Source organism: Talaromyces proteolyticus, assembly GCF_021365285.1.
Source record: "Talaromyces proteolyticus strain PMI_201 chromosome Unknown BGW36scaffold_1, whole genome shotgun sequence".
Taxonomy (NCBI): Eukaryota; Fungi; Ascomycota; class Eurotiomycetes; order Eurotiales; family Trichocomaceae; genus Talaromyces; species Talaromyces proteolyticus.
In genome coordinates, this window is record NW_025764277.1 from 3,378,810 (window position 1) to 3,396,232 (window position 17,423).

The 17,423-nt window shown below is 48.6% G+C and overlaps 7 protein-coding genes across 7 annotated transcripts; 3 read left to right on the plus strand and 4 right to left on the minus strand.

The window, feature by feature from the left end:
* Positions 1–213: 213 nt before the first annotated feature.
* On the plus strand, positions 214–4,793 carry BGW36DRAFT_368339 (putative nonsense-mediated mRNA decay factor). The gene is made up of 9 exons (XM_046214980.1): positions 214–531; positions 593–637; positions 708–2,800; positions 2,850–3,141; positions 3,193–3,350; positions 3,397–3,993; positions 4,050–4,188; positions 4,276–4,369; positions 4,421–4,793. Exons 1-9 carry the CDS (start codon positions 513–515, stop codon positions 4,425–4,427), a joined length of 3,444 nt encoding a protein of 1,147 aa, XP_046078514.1. The 5' UTR covers positions 214–512; the 3' UTR covers positions 4,428–4,793.
* Positions 4,794–5,252: 459 nt separating this feature from the next.
* BGW36DRAFT_354284 (putative thiamine pyrophosphokinase Thi80) lies at positions 5,253–6,522 on the plus strand (the record flags this gene model as incomplete). Its single annotated transcript, XM_046213509.1, has 3 exons — positions 5,253–5,370; positions 5,619–5,698; positions 5,776–6,522. 3 exons carry the CDS (start codon positions 5,253–5,255, stop codon positions 6,520–6,522), a joined length of 945 nt encoding a protein of 314 aa, XP_046078515.1.
* A 384-nt stretch (positions 6,523–6,906) lies between these two features.
* Positions 6,907–8,691, minus strand: BGW36DRAFT_19280 (uncharacterized protein). Its single transcript, XM_046209808.1, has 3 exons — positions 8,378–8,691; positions 8,098–8,322; positions 6,907–8,020 (listed from the first exon to the last, which is right to left on the minus strand). The coding sequence occupies exons 1-3, from the start codon at positions 8,458–8,460 to the stop codon at positions 7,291–7,293; spliced, it is 1,038 nt and encodes a 345-aa protein (XP_046078516.1). The 5' UTR covers positions 8,461–8,691; the 3' UTR covers positions 6,907–7,290.
* A 427-nt stretch (positions 8,692–9,118) lies between these two features.
* Positions 9,119–10,431, minus strand: BGW36DRAFT_283312 (mitochondrial carrier domain-containing protein; the record flags this gene model as incomplete). Its single annotated transcript, XM_046210224.1, has 3 exons — positions 9,119–9,900; positions 9,968–10,265; positions 10,360–10,431. Coding segments are annotated over 3 exons (1,152 nt in total), but the record flags the coding sequence as incomplete, so codon positions are not given.
* Positions 10,432–11,450: 1,019 nt separating this feature from the next.
* Positions 11,451–13,099, minus strand: BGW36DRAFT_19328 (uncharacterized protein). The gene is made up of 4 exons (XM_046209811.1): positions 12,618–13,099; positions 12,537–12,554; positions 12,219–12,442; positions 11,451–12,160 (listed from the first exon to the last, which is right to left on the minus strand). Exons 1-4 carry the CDS (start codon positions 12,683–12,685, stop codon positions 11,592–11,594), a joined length of 879 nt encoding a protein of 292 aa, XP_046078518.1. The 5' UTR covers positions 12,686–13,099; the 3' UTR covers positions 11,451–11,591.
* A 630-nt stretch (positions 13,100–13,729) lies between these two features.
* BGW36DRAFT_284462 (septin AspB) lies at positions 13,730–15,273 on the minus strand (the record flags this gene model as incomplete). Its single annotated transcript, XM_046210240.1, has 3 exons — positions 13,730–14,365; positions 14,421–14,887; positions 14,943–15,273. The coding sequence occupies 3 exons, from the start codon at positions 15,271–15,273 to the stop codon at positions 13,730–13,732; spliced, it is 1,434 nt and encodes a 477-aa protein (XP_046078519.1).
* Positions 15,274–16,904: 1,631 nt separating this feature from the next.
* On the plus strand, positions 16,905–17,352 carry BGW36DRAFT_368354 (uncharacterized protein). Its single transcript, XM_046214981.1, has one exon. The coding sequence runs from the start codon at positions 17,031–17,033 to the stop codon at positions 17,241–17,243; it is 213 nt and encodes a 70-aa protein (XP_046078520.1). The 5' UTR covers positions 16,905–17,030; the 3' UTR covers positions 17,244–17,352.
* Positions 17,353–17,423: the final 71 nt, after the last annotated feature.

Below are 17,423 nucleotides of genomic sequence, written 5' to 3' on the forward strand. Positions count from 1 at the left end.
GGTAAATATATATATATTTTCGTATACCTAATATATCGTTGGGAGAGTTCAAAGTTGATTCATGCTAATAAATCCTCATATATCGAAATAAAAAAAGTCCCAGAGAACTGCAAATATGTATTGGCATGAGTCATACCTGTACTTTAGATGTTGACTGAATGCAAGGTATTGACTGTTAACTTGGTTGCGGAGACCGCCACCGCCATTGCAGACAAGGAAGGCAGCCCACTTTTGCCCGCAAAAGACTTGGACTGACTTGACGGAGGCGCCTGTTGCAGCTGTGCGACTTCTTTTCTTGTGCCTTTTTCGCCCTTTTCGCAAATAACACAATCAAGTCAGGTCGGCAGAAAAAGGTGCTCCGTATAGCGACAGACATTCACCTCCATTTATCCAATGTGGCGTTCAGCTTGCGTCTGGCATTCTTGTTCCCGGCTCGATAAGAGAACCTCGTCTCCGCTACACTTGCAATCTCCGACCGCCAAAGTCCCTCCATGCCTAGGTGAGCAGAGGCTATGGATCAGAAGAGGAAGCGTACGTCGTTATCATCACCATTTCATGTCAAAGACTCCATATCTAACAGTGCTCTCTCTAGGGGAGCTCCGCGATCTAAATGACCGTGCGTGGGCTGGGGAAGACGGTATGACCTCGATCATCCTCTGCGCCAGTTTTTCAAAATGACTCCTAACACAGTTTGATAAACCATACAGGCATTTTTGACGTCAGCAAGTCCCTCGACTCATCGCTCAAAAAGAATACCGCATTCATAAAGCGTCTCCGCACCGGAATCACCGCCTCTACGCTCTCTACGTTCATCGCCGATATCCGTACCTTGTCGCTTCATAAATACCTTTCGGAGATTATTTCAGCCTGCTATGAAGGCCTCTCGAAATTGAAGTCTCCCGGGGAGGTTGCCGCAGGAGTGGAAATCGCGAGTGCCTTGCACCAGAGATTCGGCCCAAATGAATTCACGAAACAGGTCGGGTGGTTGTTAGGACGAGGACTGAGCTCGCCCGATAGATCGCAACTGAAAGCACTTAGCCAGGAAGTTCGTGAGCGGGAGGAGAAGGAGCGAATGTCAAGGCACCGCATTCTTCTCCGAGTAGTGACTGAGTTATGGCTCGTGGGATTTCTGAAAACGTTGGATGATATAGAACGGCCAGATGATGTTGGTGCGAAGGGAAAGGATGGCGCCGCAGTCGCTGGAGGGAAGACCGTTGATGGACCTTCGAAGACAAGAGCTGGCAAGGGTGATCAGGATAAGGAAACGGACCCTTTCCCTTTGGAAGTATTGAAGGACCTTTTGGGTCATGACAGGGAGCATGTAAATCTTCCTCTTGCTGTTTTATTTGTGAAAACCTTCAGTTGGGATGTATTGGGTGCAAAGCCTATTGAAGAAGGTCGCAAAACTGTTGACGCGGATGGCGCTACTACTGCTGAGGATCAGGATATACAAGCCGAGCAGACTAATGGGAATGGAGAATCGTCAACAGAACTTCCATTGACGAGTGAGAAACTGCAGATGCGCTTCAAGAATATTCTTACTCGGTATTTGGAGGATGTGAAGGCCCACCTTGTTCGCGATCAAAAGGCGTTGGCTGCCCAAAACCGTCGAAATGCAGAGGCATATGTCAAGAGTGGCGAAATCTTCGAAGACCGCCAGGCGAACTTTGAAAAACAGTCCAAAACGCACGAGAAACTGGTTGCCAACACTCAGATAATGTGTGAGATTCTTGGAGTGGAAATGCCTCCTCTAGCCCATAAAGAAGCCACTGATGCTTCAGCAGGCGGAGGAATCGGTCTTGTCAAAACTGCTGAATATCTTCGTGGGCAAGGCGATGGGGCAGGGATCTGGGAAGATGAGGAGGAGCGCCGATTCTACGAGAACCTCGTCGATCTTAAAGGAAAAGTGCCTGCTGTGCTGCTGGAAGATGGCAAGAAGAAAAAAGGGGAGGGAGAAGAGCTGACTAAAGGTCAAGACACAGTAGAAAAGGCAGAGCCTTCAGCTGGGACTCCTTCATCAGACGCAAAACCCGCCGCGGAAGCTGATAGCGAGTCTGCTGCACTTGTGAATAAGACTGTTGGAGCACAGGTGGACGCTCTGCTCATCAAACTACCTGACCTGCAAAACAAGGATCAGGTGGATCAGCTTGCTCTAGACTTTTGCTTCTTGAATTCGAAAGCTTCTAGAAATCGCTTGATCAAAGCGGTACAGGATATTCCCAAGGGCCGTACCGACCTTTTACCTCTATACTCACGAATGATCGCTACTCTTGGACAGCACATGCCCGACGTTCCACAAGGGTTGATTGCTTATCTGGACGAGGAATTCAGGAGTCTGCAGCGTCGCAAACAAAAGGAGTTTCTGGGCCAGGTCCGTATGGTTAATATACGCTATCTTGCAGAACTGACCAAGTTTGGTGTTGTTCCTGAGCACGTAATTTTTCACTGCCTCAAGGTCTGCCTAGACGACTTCTCTCGCACCAATATCGAGATTATGGGTAACCTTCTCGAGAATTGTGGTCGCTATTTGTTACGAAATCCTGAATCGTCACCTCGTATGGCTTCTTTTCTCGAAACTCTGGGCCGCAAGAAGACTGCTACCCATCTGGGTCAGCAAGAGAGGATGATCATCGAAAATGCGATGTACTATGTTGATCCCCCTGAAAGACCTGCGATTCAACAAAAGGAACGCACCCCAATGGAGCTTTACATCCGGAAGTTGATATACTTGGACATGAATAAGCGAAACTATACAAAGGTTTTGAAGTCTATCCGGAAACTCCATTGGGAGGAACAAGAGGTATATATTTGTTTTTTTTTTTGCAAGGATAGTACTGACAATGCATCAGGTGGTTGACATTCTTGAACGCGTTTTCAGCAGGCCGAGCAAGGTGAAGTATGGTAATATTCACTTACTGGCCATTCTTGCAAGTGCTTTGTATCGTTACCACCAGGAATTTGTCATTGGCGTGGTGGACAATGTACTGGAGTCGATCACATTGGGATTGGAGCAGACCGACTTCAAGTTCAACCAAAAGCGCATTGCAGAGGTCAAGTATCTGGGTGAATTGTACAATTACAAGATGATTGATTCTCCAGTGATATTCGACGCATTGTACCGAATCGTTGTATTCGGACATGGTAAGCTCACTAGATATCATAATTATGATGAATGCTAAACAGTTTCTCTAGAAAACGGGACACCAGCACCTGGAAAGATCAATCCATTGGACATGCCAGATGACTTTTTTCGAATCCGCCTCGTCTGCACAGTTCTTGATACTTGTGGAGTGTGTTTTGACCGAGGGTCGGCAAAGAAGAAACTGGATTTCTTTCTCACCTTCTTTCAGGTATATTATACTTTGTGAATTATTTTCTATCGCTGACACATGGTAGTTCTACATACTGACCAAGGAGCCTATGCCGATGGATGTCGACTTTCTCGTTCAAGACACCTACGCTTTGGTTCGTCCTCAATGGAAAATAGCAACTGATCTTGAGGAAGCTGCTCAATTGTTCGGCGAAGCTGTTGCACAAAACTACAAGGTTCAGGAGGGCGATAGAGTCGCAGATGGTGAAGAGGATGAGATCGAAAGTGTGTCTTCCGACGGCAATGGCGAGGATGGCCTAGAGGAAGACGGCGTGCCCGATATTGAGGATGCACAATCTTCAACAGAGGAAGCTGATCCATTCATCAACCACGCTGATCAAGACGGTGACTCTGAATCAGAAGAAGAGCAGATTTTCGTTCAGCGCCAGGAAGAAGAAAGAGATCCAGAAGCAGAGGCGGAATTCGACCGCGCTTTTGATAAGATGATCGCGGAGAGTATGGATGGTCGAAGGTTTGAACGAAAGGCTGCATTTGACATACCTCTTCCTATGAGGCCATCTCGCCGAGAAGTCGGTGGAGGAGACGAAGTAGCAGCTGAGGCACCGCCACCTTCTAATACGATGGCATTCTCCTTGATGACGAAGAAGGGAAATCGACAGCAGGTCCGATTCGAGACATGTTCCGTTTCATCGTTTTATGTGCTGACTTGTATACGTAGACGCGCACTATTGAGATGCCGTCTGATTCTAGCTTTGCAGTCGCGATGAAGAGTCAGCAACAAGCGGACCGTGAAGAGCAGCAACGTATCAAGAATCTTGTTCTCAGCTATGACCCAGGAGATGCTGAACAAACCGATGGTGAAGATGCCCTTCCTTCTGTGACCCAGGAACCCTTTTCTATTCGGAGGAACCCAATTAGGAAGTCAAGTGCTAAGAATGTTAAAGGACTCGAAAAACGCGCGCCGCGAGACAACAGAATGGACAAATCGAACCGTGCCCAGTTCCGTGCACGCCGACTTCAGCTCAGCGATGTTGACTGGTATTTCATTTTAACTTTATGCAGCATTGGGGTTTGCTAATTTTTGAATAGGACCTGAAATCCTGCTAATATCCAGCTACCAATCCATGTCGATAGATCCACCGAATTCCTCCAGCACACGCGGTTCTCGTGCCCCCGCCAACGACACCCACACCTTGCATATTATATACAGTGGATCGAATTCATGTATTATACAAGACCGCTTGGCTGTATCCTACGGGTGACCACTAGGTGAGTTGTGTTGTGGAAAGGGAATCCAACAAGAAGAAACAAGGCCCGTGTGAATATCTCAGGAAAGACGTGCAATTCTTGTCTGCACCAAAGATAGTGATGCATGTAATAGCACTTCAGCAGCTGTTTAGGAGCCAACTTCAAGTTACTGATTTTGAGAGTAAAAGTAAAAGATTTCGTCTCATCCTACAAACATAGTATCTACTTAGATGATGTTCAATTTGGAATTCTAATATTAACATCTATAAGCTAAAAGTCAGAAAGTGACAGTCAGTTGACGCCATCTCGTGAATGGATTTGTTTGCAGCTTTAGATAATGCACCACGTGATCAATTGATATTGCCTGACAAAGGCAATCATTTTATTCCAGCAAACCCAAGCACAATCGAATTCTATAAAAAAGAAAAAAAAAGAAAAGACACATCTCCACTTAACAGTGGTGCTCGGCCTGTCCTAACCCTGACAAGTGTTACAAACCTGGCGATACGGTTCCACCACCACCATAAGCTTTATCTTATCTGAGGTCAGTTTCAACGTCATACCTTATAAATTTGTACCACAGTGGGAATAACCCACGGCAGCCTTCGTTCGACGCACAACCAACGTCCTTTCCCATTTGCATTGTCCTCGGCGAATGAAAATAAACAAATTAATGGAGTGGAATCCGTCATTATTCTTTCAGACGGACAGCGTCCCTAAAAACCCATTCGCGATTTTGATTCTGAATCAGCCGATTAACGAGAGAGCTTTTGATGCTGTTAGGAGACATGGTGTGTACTTGCCATTCCCTTTTCCGATTATTCATAACCTCTAAATTATTCTTGTCTTGATAATGACGCGTGTTTCTCAAACTGCGTTGCTGAGATATTGACATATCCCCGCTTTGTATCAATATCAATCCATGTCGTCTGCTTTTTTCGTTTGAAGTGTTTTAATCGACTGGATGTACATATAAACCTGCATAATCCATATACCACATATGTATCAACCCAATCACTAAACTAACCAACCTATACAGCATGCTACATCCTCGTCGCTGACGGCGGCGCAAACCGCTACTACGAGCTGATGAAATTGCGATCTAAGGAAAACACCGACGTACAATTTCCCTTTCTTATTTTTTATACTAACGAGATATTGATATTCACGAGAACTATTCTAATACTGCTGAATAGCTCCCCTCCTGCATCCTCGGCGACCTAGACTCTATCCACCCTTCCACCCACGCGCACTATGCCTCACACCATGTCCCCATATTGCACGACCCAGACCAGTACTCAACCGACTTCATGAAAAGCATCCGCTTCCTACGAGTACACGCACACGCGATCATATCACGCGAGAATCCGGTTCTATCCGATAACCATGATTTATACATGACTTCATTCCCCACCACCACAGCAGCAGGGGGCCAGAAAAGCAAGAAGTTGGACGTAGTTGTCCTTGGCGGTCTCGGCGGGAGGGTTGACCAGGGATTCTCCCAAATCCATCACTTATACACAGCGCACATTGAGCGGCGAGAGATGGAGGCTAATTATTCTGCGGGGGCAATTGGAGAGCTGTATCTTCTCTCTGAGGAGAGTTTGTCGTTTATTCTCCCGCCGGGGAAGAATATAATCCATACACCATTGACCCATCGACTAGACTTGCACGCGAAAGATGACGGACAGGCGGATGCAGAGGATGCGAAATGGGTGTTCTCTGAAAACGTCGGCGTAATCCCCCTGTCAGGGCCGACGGTCATCTCGCTGACTGGGTTTGAGTGGGATGTGACGGACTGGAAGACGGAGATAGGAGGGCAGTTGTCGACGAGTAATCATATTCGCGCGGCGCAGATTGAGGTTGTGGTTGATGAGAGGTTTGGGAGGCCGGTGTTGTTTACGGTGGAGTTGGCGAGGGGGTTAAAAAAGGTAGAAAGATAAAAGAATGTTGCTGGTAGTAGGACGAGTGGATTTATGTATGAATACATTTACGTGTGATTAACCAAGGATGCAGTGATTGTAGTCGATATGCTGAATCCGTATGCCCTAAGCATCGGCGCATGATCAATTCCAAATCCTAGTGAAAACTTCAAATTCCAGACAAGCACGCAAGCGGACTAATTACATTGGTACCCATATAAACATCAGTACTGATATCAGCACGTCAGTCGGAAACCTTTTCCAATCACAACAAACCCAGCCATCCATCGTATCATCTAGCCATACTGAAACAAAACCCAAACAATAACAGCATAAAGTGCAAGTCATCCCAGTCAATCAATCATGTGCAGTAAACGAAAGGATATCTGGAAGAATAAAAAGACAAAAGCCCAAGCTCAAACCTTCAAATTATAACGCCTTGAAAGCCAGGTGGACTAAAGAAGGAAAAAGTATTGAACCTCCACTTGAGACTCCGCATTCGTTACACGCATTCCAGTTTTCGTTCGTCAAAGAAAAAGACAAGACCGGTTTTCCAAGACGCCGGAAACTATGCAAGGTAAGAATAAAGCGAGGAAACAGTTAAACGTTCAAGCCAGTAGGAATTAAAACCCCAAAACAGCCAGAGCCAGAACGAGAAAAGACATAAAGCAAAAACGGAAACAAAAACTACAAGGGGTTCAAAATATAGTTCTGATCTTAGCTAGAGGATATCCAGCTGCGTCAGGACTGTTCCTGTCGCAAGTCATGTAATGGTTCAAGACCAGCTGTTTACTTTTTCAAGATAGCTTCATACAAGCTGGTGAGAATGCCGATGGCAGACCCGGTAACAAGGCCGGGCCATTGGCCAGGAATAGACACATTGACCTTCTCCACTGAGAAGTGGCTGAAAACGTCCCAGAAGGTGAAGTGATTCGCGTACACGAGGTACGAAATCAAAGCCTTCGCAATGTTGTACACCAACGGGTCAAAAGTCGCTGGCCCAGCTGTCGCCGACGCGCGACGCGTGCTGTGCGAGTGACTGGCCTGCGAGCGAAGGCTGAGGTTGAAGAAGTAGGCAACGGTCAACGGCAAAGCGAGGCTGGTCAAGGCCCAGAGCAAGAACGGCGCCCAGAAAGCGCCGGTGATGAGGACAAACAAATCGGGCATCTTGACCGAGAATTCCGGAGTAGCAATGGTGTCAACGGCTGGAAAGGTGGTCAAGTATCGCAGAGGGATCAGCTCGTAAGACAGGCTGACCAGCTCCAGAAGGACGATGATGGTCTCAATCGACTTGACGCTGCTGAGAGCAGACCTTAAAGCGTCGGAGCGCTGCGAGATGCCGGACTTTGTCCAGGCGTCAGAAACCTTCTCGCGCACAATGGTTGTCTGGCGATCGATCGCATCAGTGACAACAGCGGGTGACGGTGGCAGGGAGCTGAAGGACAGCGGCGATCGCGCAGGAGTGCGCGCCGCGATGGCAGTGGTAGATGCAGGAGTCTTTTCAGTTTCGGTGTCATCTCTGTTTCCCAGTCAGTATGAAATTTCTAGAATGCGACGCGACGCGTCGTGTCCAAGTTCATCGGCGCAGGGACGTACGCTTCAGTCGACGTTTTGCGCCTGCGCGTCGTCTTCTTTTCCTCGGACGCCGCAGAGGAGGTCTCAGCCTTAGGCTCCTTCTTGACCGGCGATGAGACGCGGGCAGGCTGGAAGAGACGTTTATAGTAGTCGCCGAGGCGTTTCTCGCCGGAGAAGATGGAACTGTTTGCGCGCAAATGTTTATCCAAAGCGGCTTCGAGTTCGCTTTTCTTCAGATCAGCATATCTAGAAGGCAAAGGTTAGCAAGCTTCAGGTGCGTTCGTGGCCACGCGCGACGCACTCTTTCAAGTCTGAAATCTCGGCAAACTCGGTCAGCTCGCCCTTGCGCAGATTGCGCAGGTAGGTTGTGGTGGAAGACGCCATGGTGATGGTGACGGTGTGGCGATAGTGGTGCTGAGAAGTACGGGCAGATTATATCGCGTGGACCATGCGACGACGATTCAAGCCAAGTCAAGAGTATATACTATATACTGCGAGCTTCAGGGTATGGAAGGGTTTCGAAGTAAAGGGGGAGGGGTGGTGATGGCAAGGCAGAATAAAATGGCGTGGCTGGTAAACGCGAGTAGCGGCAGAAGGCGAGAGTTCGTGGGGCTGGGACTGCACTAGTTCGTGTGTTGACGGCATTGTTGACAATGTTTACTGGCGCCCGCCTAGCGTGTTTTCGCGATGTGATCGTGCCTGATCATTGCCGTTGCGGGTTAGCTGAATTACTGCGCATGGAATGGAGTCTCAAATTTATGATTTACGACTATGGTGCGTATTATAATATAATGTATTACTGAGTGGTCATTCAAGTCTATGCATAACAATCCGAGCAGTGTAGTGTACATGAAGGAACAGACTGCGGTCTACCATACGTCAATCGATCTTTATATGCATCCCAACCAGCGATATGAAGTGCGTCCCAAACGCCAGCATGCCTCTCATGCGCTATGTACGTGATGATTGAGTGAGTGAGTGTCGAGGTTAGGTAATGAGAATGAGAATGTCAAGGAGATTACAATGGGTTCAGCTCGTCCGCCGGCTGCTGCTGCGGCTGCTGCCAGGACTCGAACTGCTTCAACAGGTATTGGTACATGACCAGCATCGTGCCACTCTGCACGCTGGTCCACACTGCGCGCGGTCCCACTCCACGGAACCAGCCGGCTAGGCCCTCGGATTTGTAGAGGAGCCTCAACCCCGTGAAGATCGAAGATGTGTTCAGAATGGGAGCGCCAGGCTGCACAGTGGATGTAGAGGGGGATGAAGTGGAGATAGGTCGTGAGCGGTTCTTTAATGTGGTTGTCGAGGTATTAGTAGTATGATGTGAATGCGGTCGAGTATCCTTCGAGGAGTGCTCTACCGTCGAAGATGACGACGAGGGCGATTGCGATTTCTGTGACGATGATGACGTCGGCTTTTGTGTATCCGGATTCTGCTGTGTCTGAATCCGCGTCTTGACCACATCCAATGGACATGTCAAAACGCCAGCCATACCACCGGCCGTCGTGGCCGTGAGGACTTCGAGGGAGAGCCCGATATCTCGCGATTCAACCAACTCCTTCGCCCAGTGCTGCTCCTGTTCATAGAATGCAAATTGCAACGCCGAGAACGGCAGGTCGCGAAAGATAGTCGCCTTGTAGCCGGAGAACATGGCGCCGAAGCCTTCTGTTCGAACGATGGTTCGGAAGGCATCCGTCATTGAGCGGTAATTGTATCCTGAATTAAAGTATGGGTTATTGTATCGTCCCTGGAGCTGCAATCGCGTTTTGAGGACCTCCGACGGAACGTAGACAATAGATGCGGCTAAATCAGCGACGAAGCCTGTATTCATAATAACCAAATCAGCAACAAACCTAAAAAATCAAGATGTGAAAGATGTGACACCTACCGGCAGATAAATACGTTAGAGTAGGATTGATTCCATAATCCAGCATATTCCGTTTCGACCACTCATAAGTGCCGAAGAAGATAACTGTGCCAGGGAACGAGCCCATCAGCGCAGGCGTAACTCCGCTGTACAGTCCCCTTCGAAATCCTTCTTGGCGGAATATCTTGAGATATGAGGCTGATGTCGACGTATATCTCGGCGGTATATGAGGGTCGCCTTGTTGCCTCGTCTTGACGGTGTCGAGCGAATGCATCAGCATATCACCCGACGAGCCACCAATACCACCAGCGAGCATTGTCTAATAATTGTTTCGAATATTAGCCGCGAATGATTAAGAAGATGGACAGGAGCTTGTCCACTATTTCTCGTCCGATTTTCAATGGCAAACATACATGTAGATAGAGTGGACGGCTCTGGTGCTCGTCGCTGGCGGTTGCCGTCGCTGCCTCAGATAGCTCCATCGTGAGCTGCCCTCCTTTCACGGTTGATTGGGTTCCGCGCACAGTAGCGCCTTGTGTATACTTCAGTTGCGAAACATGACGATCGCCGGAGGTAGGCGGATGGTGAGACGGTAGATGTGAATCACTGGGATGTGTGGTGGATGAATAGAAATTCGAAGCCTGCGTCGAGGACTCGAGGCTCATGGCAAAATTGCACAAGCCAGAATAATGGACCACCAATAGCTATTTTGTCTTCACCCAGTACCTCGAAAGTCAAAGTCCAGAGCTGCGTTACTCGACAGAAGCGGGCGACGAGGAAAGAAACGAAAACGAGTGCGGTACTATGAGTCAGGGAGGAGCGAAAAGAAAAAGATTAGATAAAAAGACTTGTCATAGCCGGGAGGAAAATGCACAAAAAAGGTTCAAAAAAAACGGCGGTCTATCCAGGTGCACGATGTAATTACTGCCCAGGGCCGTCTTCTTGCACGCGATCTCTTGAGGCTTTTCTTTTTTTCAGGTCGGGCTCGGGACTGCTCGGCGAATGGTTTTCTCCGAGCTCGGGATTGCACCGTCTCCACTTATCAATTGATATCATTGATGCATCAATTATTATAGAGCATTAACTAATTATTATTACTAGAGTAATAAGACTTGTATGATAAAATTGGAATACCCTAGAATGATGGATCTGTAATGATAAAGCTTAGTTCACTATATGATCGATTGCACTCAACCAAAGAATACTATGAGGAATCTTCTGTACAAGTTGTTGAAGCATGCGTGACAGAAACATATCATTTGCAGTGAAAACAGCGAATGCTCAAAAGATGACGTACACCATTGGCAAGTGTTAGGAATCAACAAAAAGAGAGAGAAACTGAAAACAGGAGATAAAAAGCTCATAACCTTTGTTGACTGATCGCTATCCAGTGGACGCCTGAATCTACATATACCTCCAGTAAAAATAGAGCCATTTGCCTTTCATTATTTTTGATAGTGGGAAGCATCCCCAACACCATTTATTGCATATGTCGCATGTCACAACACAGCTATAAAACCGGAAGCCGTACCCCGTTACATATAATCGTCATGCGTTAGAAGGTCGCAGGAGGTTGTGCTTGTGTGCAACGACTGTTGCAAACATCTTGACCGGAGCTGTCAACCTCTTGTCAAAACGGGCTAATTTACTGCGGCTTCTTGCCCGCAGCCGAAGGACCGGCGGCACCACCAAGGTAGCGTTTCACGTCGGTAGATTCGTATGCCTGACCGATAATTCCCTTGAACGAGTCCCAGCCTTGACGAATCTGGGGAGGCGTGCTTTGGTGGGAGACGAGGGTATCGACACGGGCAGTGAACCGGGCGACAGCGCTCTGCACGAAAGAGCTCTGGGAGTAGCGAGCACGGAAGAAACCCAAGTAGATAACAAGCAAAACCCAGCTTCCCTTCGAGAAGGTAAACGCAGAGAGGACAAGTCGGAAGAGAAGTCCTAGCTCCAATGTCGCGACGAGGTACATGCTAGCATCGTAGTATTGCTTTACAAACTTTCCAATGTTTTCTGCTAGCGGAGACTGCTTCGTGCCGGGACGAGGAGAGCCAGGAGAAGCGGAACCGGCGGCGGTGGCCGGCGGGCTCGGCTGCAAGGTAGGCAGCAGGTAAGTTCGGGTGTATGTGGCAACGTGAAAGACAGAATACACGCTGAATGGCAATAGTGCTAGAGGGATCTGACGAGAGTAGAGCCAGACGAGGGCCATGCCTGTTGTGTGCACGTGAGCATCAGCTCCTGACATAGTTGACGAGATGAAAAGACATACCCAGATACTGCACATTCTCATCACCGAGCAATTTGACGGCAATCTGGAGTGGAGAGCCTGTCAACTTTCCTCTGGCAATGTACTGCTTGTAGACAACAATTCCATAGGTCGCCGCCGCGGATATAAAAGCGAGGCGATAAGAGATCTTGGCCCAGCGAGAGTAATAGTTGAAAGTGATGTAGGACAGGCCATATCGGAAGACAGTTAAAAGGAGAGTCAGGTGTCTACAAGCATGTCAGAAAGCCTTCTTCAAAGTGAAGACGCCAGACTCGAAGTCATGAGAAGGTGAGGGAAGGTGCAGGCAGCTACCAAACGTACCCGACAAACCAGCCAAACCTGTTGAGATGTCAGTCACCAAAGCCTCGAGCCGAGCGAATGTCAATCAATGGAGATACATACTGTAATGTTTGGGCCAGGGCCTTGACCCTGTCGGCCAAGGGTAGGGTCGCGGGCGGAGGAGGAGCCATTACACACAACTTGGTCAAGAGCAGCCGAGGTGCAAAAACCGGTGAAGACGCAGTGTAAGTGATAAAAGAGAGGAGTGTGGTGTCGGGGATGGGAGTAAGATGTATTCAATTGCTGGAGCCTGCTGATTGTGCGTCCTCAGGGCTGGCCGGGCTGTGTAATGTGATGCAGACAGGCAAGCAAGTAATAATGTGGGAGGTTGGCGATAAGTCGACTGTCTTAGCCTCCGCCTATTCGATGCTTCCGGGAAGGACCACCTTACCTCACAGCCTTGGCGCCGGAGCTGCTCATTGGCTGCTGCAGCCCTGGCCGTGACCCGCTTGCGCAATGACGTCCTCGTCCTGCTTACACATCGATTTTATGCGATTTTTAGATACGGCAATTACTGTATAGACAGCGTGTCTACTAACGGCATGCCGTTCACATGAGATGTTGGATAGACAGGGTACAACTACAAGTAGACTAAGAGAATTGGAGTAGCAAATAACATTCGGTCACCTAAAAACACAAAACTAAAACCGGACGGACGGCGGAGGAGAGGTATAACGTGGGCCAAAAAGTACATAACAAGAAGGATAAAATAGAGATCGGACTCGGGTGAATCAGCACGCTTCAAAAAAGAAATCAAATACTGAAGCATGCTCGCGCCTGGAGAGCATCTCCAATAGGAATCCAACCCGCGCAAGGACATGCCCAGTTGGTTCGAAAATCCCACATCGTCGCCTGGCACACCCTGTATTAAAATTCTTCTTTTTTGCAAAAATAGAGAGAAAAAAAAGAGCTTGTTCTTTTTCCTTCCGTTGGCCCGATAGCAAAGCAGTCATTACCGGAGGTCGGTAGGTGAAATAGGAGAGGGAATGAGCGTATGTGTGATAGGGAACAAAGATAAGAAAAGATGTAATAACAACGAGCGATTAAATCAATGGACAGTTGAAAAGAGCAAAGTCTCCGTAGCCGGCTTCCCCCATAAGAATAATTCACACCATTAGTTAGGTCGTCGCATTTTGGGTATGGCAGCCTTTGTCCGCGTAAACCGCGCTCGGCTTTTAGCGGAGGGAGAATCCCTTCCGTTTGCCTTTCTCTTCGATAGGCCGTCCGCTCTCGAACCGGGCCTTCTTTTCTTCTAGTTCTTGTCGTTGTCGTTCTAGTTGCTCCTTCATCTCCCGATGACGAGCGTACAGTTCGTCTTCGCTCTGTTTGAGCTTGCTCTCCTTTTCGCGGACCTTTTGTTCGAAGACCATCTTCATCTCGGCTTCCATCTTGGCAAGCTTCTGCTCGTGCAGGGCGCGCTCCTCCTCCTGCTTGACGGCCGGGTTGACCTCCTTGAAGACGCTTGGGTCCTGAGCAACACCCATCTGGGTGAGCTTATCGGAGCGGTAGTTCTCGTACAAGCTGTTGTTGGTGTGCTCCTTGAGCTCTTCCATATGTGTGCGGATAAGCATTTGGCGCAGCTTGACAAAGTCACAGTGCTCCTCGTTGTCGACTTCAATCACACCCCATGGGTAGCGACGACCACGGACCTTGCGTCCATCGGGGCTGGTCACCTCGGCGTTGGCACCAACAACGGCGAAAGGGACTTTGGACATGATCTCCTGGTTCTCTGCAATGGTCTCTTCGTCATCGAGCTCGTAGCGGGGGCCCTCGAAGATCTGGATGGAGTGGTACTGGATGTCGGCAAGAATCTAGATAGATAATATTATTAGCCCTTAATTCGCGAACGGTAGCTGATCAACGTACTCTCTGCTTGAATTGAGAAATCTCCTCATCGGTCAAGGTATCAGCCTTCGCAATGACTGGAATCAGGTTGACCTTGGTGTGGAGGCGGCGCATGACCTCAATGTCGAGGGGCTTGAGGGAGTGGCCTGTAGGCTGGATGAAGTAAACACAAGCATGAACGCGGTTATCGACAATGTTCATGCGGTTAACCTTGTTCTCCGCCTCGAGGTAGGCATCAAATCGTTGCTCGATGTTCTCAACAATTGGTCTCCACGAGTCGTCGTTGTTGACAAAGTCGCCAAATCCAGGGGTATCGACAACAGTCAGGCGGAGACGGACACCATTCTCCTCAATATCGGCACTGATTGACTGGATCGAGACAGTCTTAGGAATGATGTCGGCACTGGGAGGCTTGCGCTCCTTGGGCGGGTAGAGCGAGGTGTTGAACAAAGTGTTGATCAAAGTAGATTTACCAAGACCAGATTCACCTAGAAGGACAAAATCAATACGGGCTAGTGATGTTAAACCATGCCATCTACTCACCAACAACCATCACGTTGAAGTTGAAACCTTTGCGAACACTCTTGCGGTGCCACTGGTTAGGCAGATTGGCAAAGCCGACGTATCCGGTCAACTTGCGGCGGACGACATTGCGCATGTCGCTGGCAGCCTGAGCAGCGGCCTTGGGGTCCTTGGAGATCACAGTCTGGGGATTGGTAGCACCACCTATGGGGTTGCTCCGTTCGACAAAGGGGGAGGCGGCTTTGCTGGAGTTGCTGGGGACGGGGGAGGTAGCTTTCTCAGCGGGGGCCGTGGCAGAGCCATTGGCAGTAGCAGTGGCTATATCCCAATTAGCATATTCAATATCGTCCATGGTGTTGCTTCCAATCGATGACAAGGATGGAGAAGGCAGCGTGGGAGGCACGGATTTTGGAGATGAGTTGATTGACAGCGAGCCCAGCAAGTCTGGACGAGAGAGCCGAAGGGAACTCTGATCTAGGCTGGGCCGGAACTGGATGTCGATAATGCGGTTCATTGTCTCCTACTCCAACCACGGGACAATTTTATTTTATTTTGAGTTTTTGGTCGAGCCGACAAGCGACTCAGAAAGCGAGCGAACGAGCGTCCAGCCGTGATTAAGACGAAGATGGCGGCGAAGATCAAAGCCGACGGTGGTGGTGATGATGATGATGAATGAGTGAATGAATGAATGAAAAGGCTTACCCATGATTGTTGAAGAGACCGGAGTCTGTATAAACGAAGGTGCGGAGGAGGCAGGAGCGAGGAGGGAAGCTGCAGTCCGGGTCGAGGCAGTTACAATCGATCAATTCGTTTTTTTTCCTGCAGGGGGTGTTGCCGTTAGCCAGAAGTCGACAGCAGCAGGAACAGCAGCTTTATCAATCGCGTCCCTGTGTGTACCCGAAGACGAGGTGCGACTCACCGTTGATGGAGTCCTGATTCGTACAACGAGGCGAAGGCCAGATAAACGAGTGTCCGGACACCACAAGAAACAATAAAGAACCACACAAAATGATGGCGAAAGACAGACACCACAGCGAGAGGGATTCCCAGCGGGTGTAGCGAATGGCCAAAAAAGAATAATAACGGGCGAAAACAGAAGGGTCAGGTAGGAGGAGAGAGACTCAGGAGTAACGGAGATGCGCTTCTGGCGTTTGTTAGTAGCGAGAAAGGGGCTTGCCAGTGCGGGCGCCGGCTACCAGCCGTCCAATCAGCGCTGCGGCAGCAGCTATCCTTAATACTAACCACCACGTATTATTATTATTATTCTTATTATTCTAAGGAAAGGATCTATGGATGAATTTGTATTCGACGATTCGTACCTGGTAATCCTAACTTTATTTGGGACTCCAGTATTTGATTCACTAATAGAGCATTTAGTATGGAGTACAAAATATGCTATGAGATGCGATTGTTCTCATGAGCTGTTGCTAGACCAGTCTTATGTCGCTTGTTATGACTACGTGTAACCAGCATGGTTGGGTAGGACGATTGCCAACTCCTTATCCTCAATCAACCCGGGCGGGCTTCAAATAATAATAAGGATGGGACGTCGAGAATAGCAGCACCGAGCTTGGCCAAGCTATACTGATCCGTGCACATGGGTTCCTGGAATGCGGCATCTCCACGCGAGTCCCAGGTCAACCATGGTTGAGCATGCTCAATCATGGAGCAGCCGAGACCACATCCACGGCACACAGCAACAAGTACGGAATATGATTACAAGGATTATTATTCTGTTGCGAAGAAGACACCAAGATTAGCAAGAGCAAAGAAAGTCATGGAAGAAAAAAAGTGCGACAAGGCGAGCCAGGGGAACAGCCGCCAAACCGAAAAGGGTTCGGAGTGGGGCTGCACACAGGCTTGGCGGAACACAGCCAATCATGACAGATAGGCCACCCGCCAAGCACTCCCATTGGCCAATGCTGGCTGCTTTCTTTTGCATTCGAAGCTTATTTGTTGTTCCTCTCTCTACAATTAATTACTCTCTAATTACATCAATTGATAATTGATATCCTTGCCGTTCATTGTGGTTACGGTTGGGTCTGGGTAGGGTAGCAGCATGCAGCACCCTGTCCAAGTTGCACCGACGTTTCTTGTCAGCCTTACGGGATGGACCTGTGTAACCTGCTGTTATTGATATCTGGAATACTGCCTGTGAATGCGTTGGCAGCTGTGTACTGTGTTCTACGACATTTGATCGACTCCGTTCTTGACTACGGGGAGATACCCAGGTTTGAAATGAAAGCTGTGTTCTTGCTTTCAGGATGTATATTCCTTGGAGTGTCTTGTTCAGTCTTCAAATTCGTGAGAGATGGGGGTTGACGACATTAGCAGCCGTAAACCCATTAAAATAATAAATTTTTCATGGGCCAAATAGCCTACCTTTTTTTCACATGGAAAATAATCTGGCCCATCGAACCCATAGGCGTAGAGTGTGTCTAGTATATACATTGATGATGCCAAGACCACTGGATCCGATTCCGTCCCCTCGCAAACCGTTAA

Excerpts from the sequence above, each read along its gene's own strand:
- BGW36DRAFT_19328 (XM_046209811.1), bottom strand. The coding sequence starts at position 12,685 with ATGGCTCCTCCTCCGCCCGCGACCCTACCCTTGGCCGACAGGGTCAAG. Across the intron at positions 12,161-12,218 it reads TGAGAATGTGCAGTATCTGG|GCATGGCCCTCGTCTGGCTC; the intron begins GTATGTCTTTTC and ends TGCACACAACAG.
- BGW36DRAFT_19280 (XM_046209808.1), bottom strand. The coding sequence starts at position 8,460 with ATGGCGTCTTCCACCACAACCTACCTGCGCAATCTGCGCAAGGGCGAG. Across the intron at positions 8,323-8,377 it reads GAGATTTCAGACTTGAAAGA|ATATGCTGATCTGAAGAAAA; the intron begins GTGCGTCGCGCG and ends TTTGCCTTCTAG. Across the intron at positions 8,021-8,097 it reads CGCAAAACGTCGACTGAAGC|AGATGACACCGAAACTGAAA; the intron begins GTACGTCCCTGC and ends ACTGGGAAACAG.
- BGW36DRAFT_368354 (XM_046214981.1), top strand. The coding sequence starts at position 17,031 with ATGGACCTGTGTAACCTGCTGTTATTGATATCTGGAATACTGCCTGTG.
- BGW36DRAFT_368339 (XM_046214980.1), top strand. Across the intron at positions 638-707 it reads TGCGTGGGCTGGGGAAGACG|GCATTTTTGACGTCAGCAAG; the intron begins GTATGACCTCGA and ends TAAACCATACAG. Across the intron at positions 3,994-4,049 it reads AGAAGGGAAATCGACAGCAG|ACGCGCACTATTGAGATGCC; the intron begins GTCCGATTCGAG and ends TTGTATACGTAG.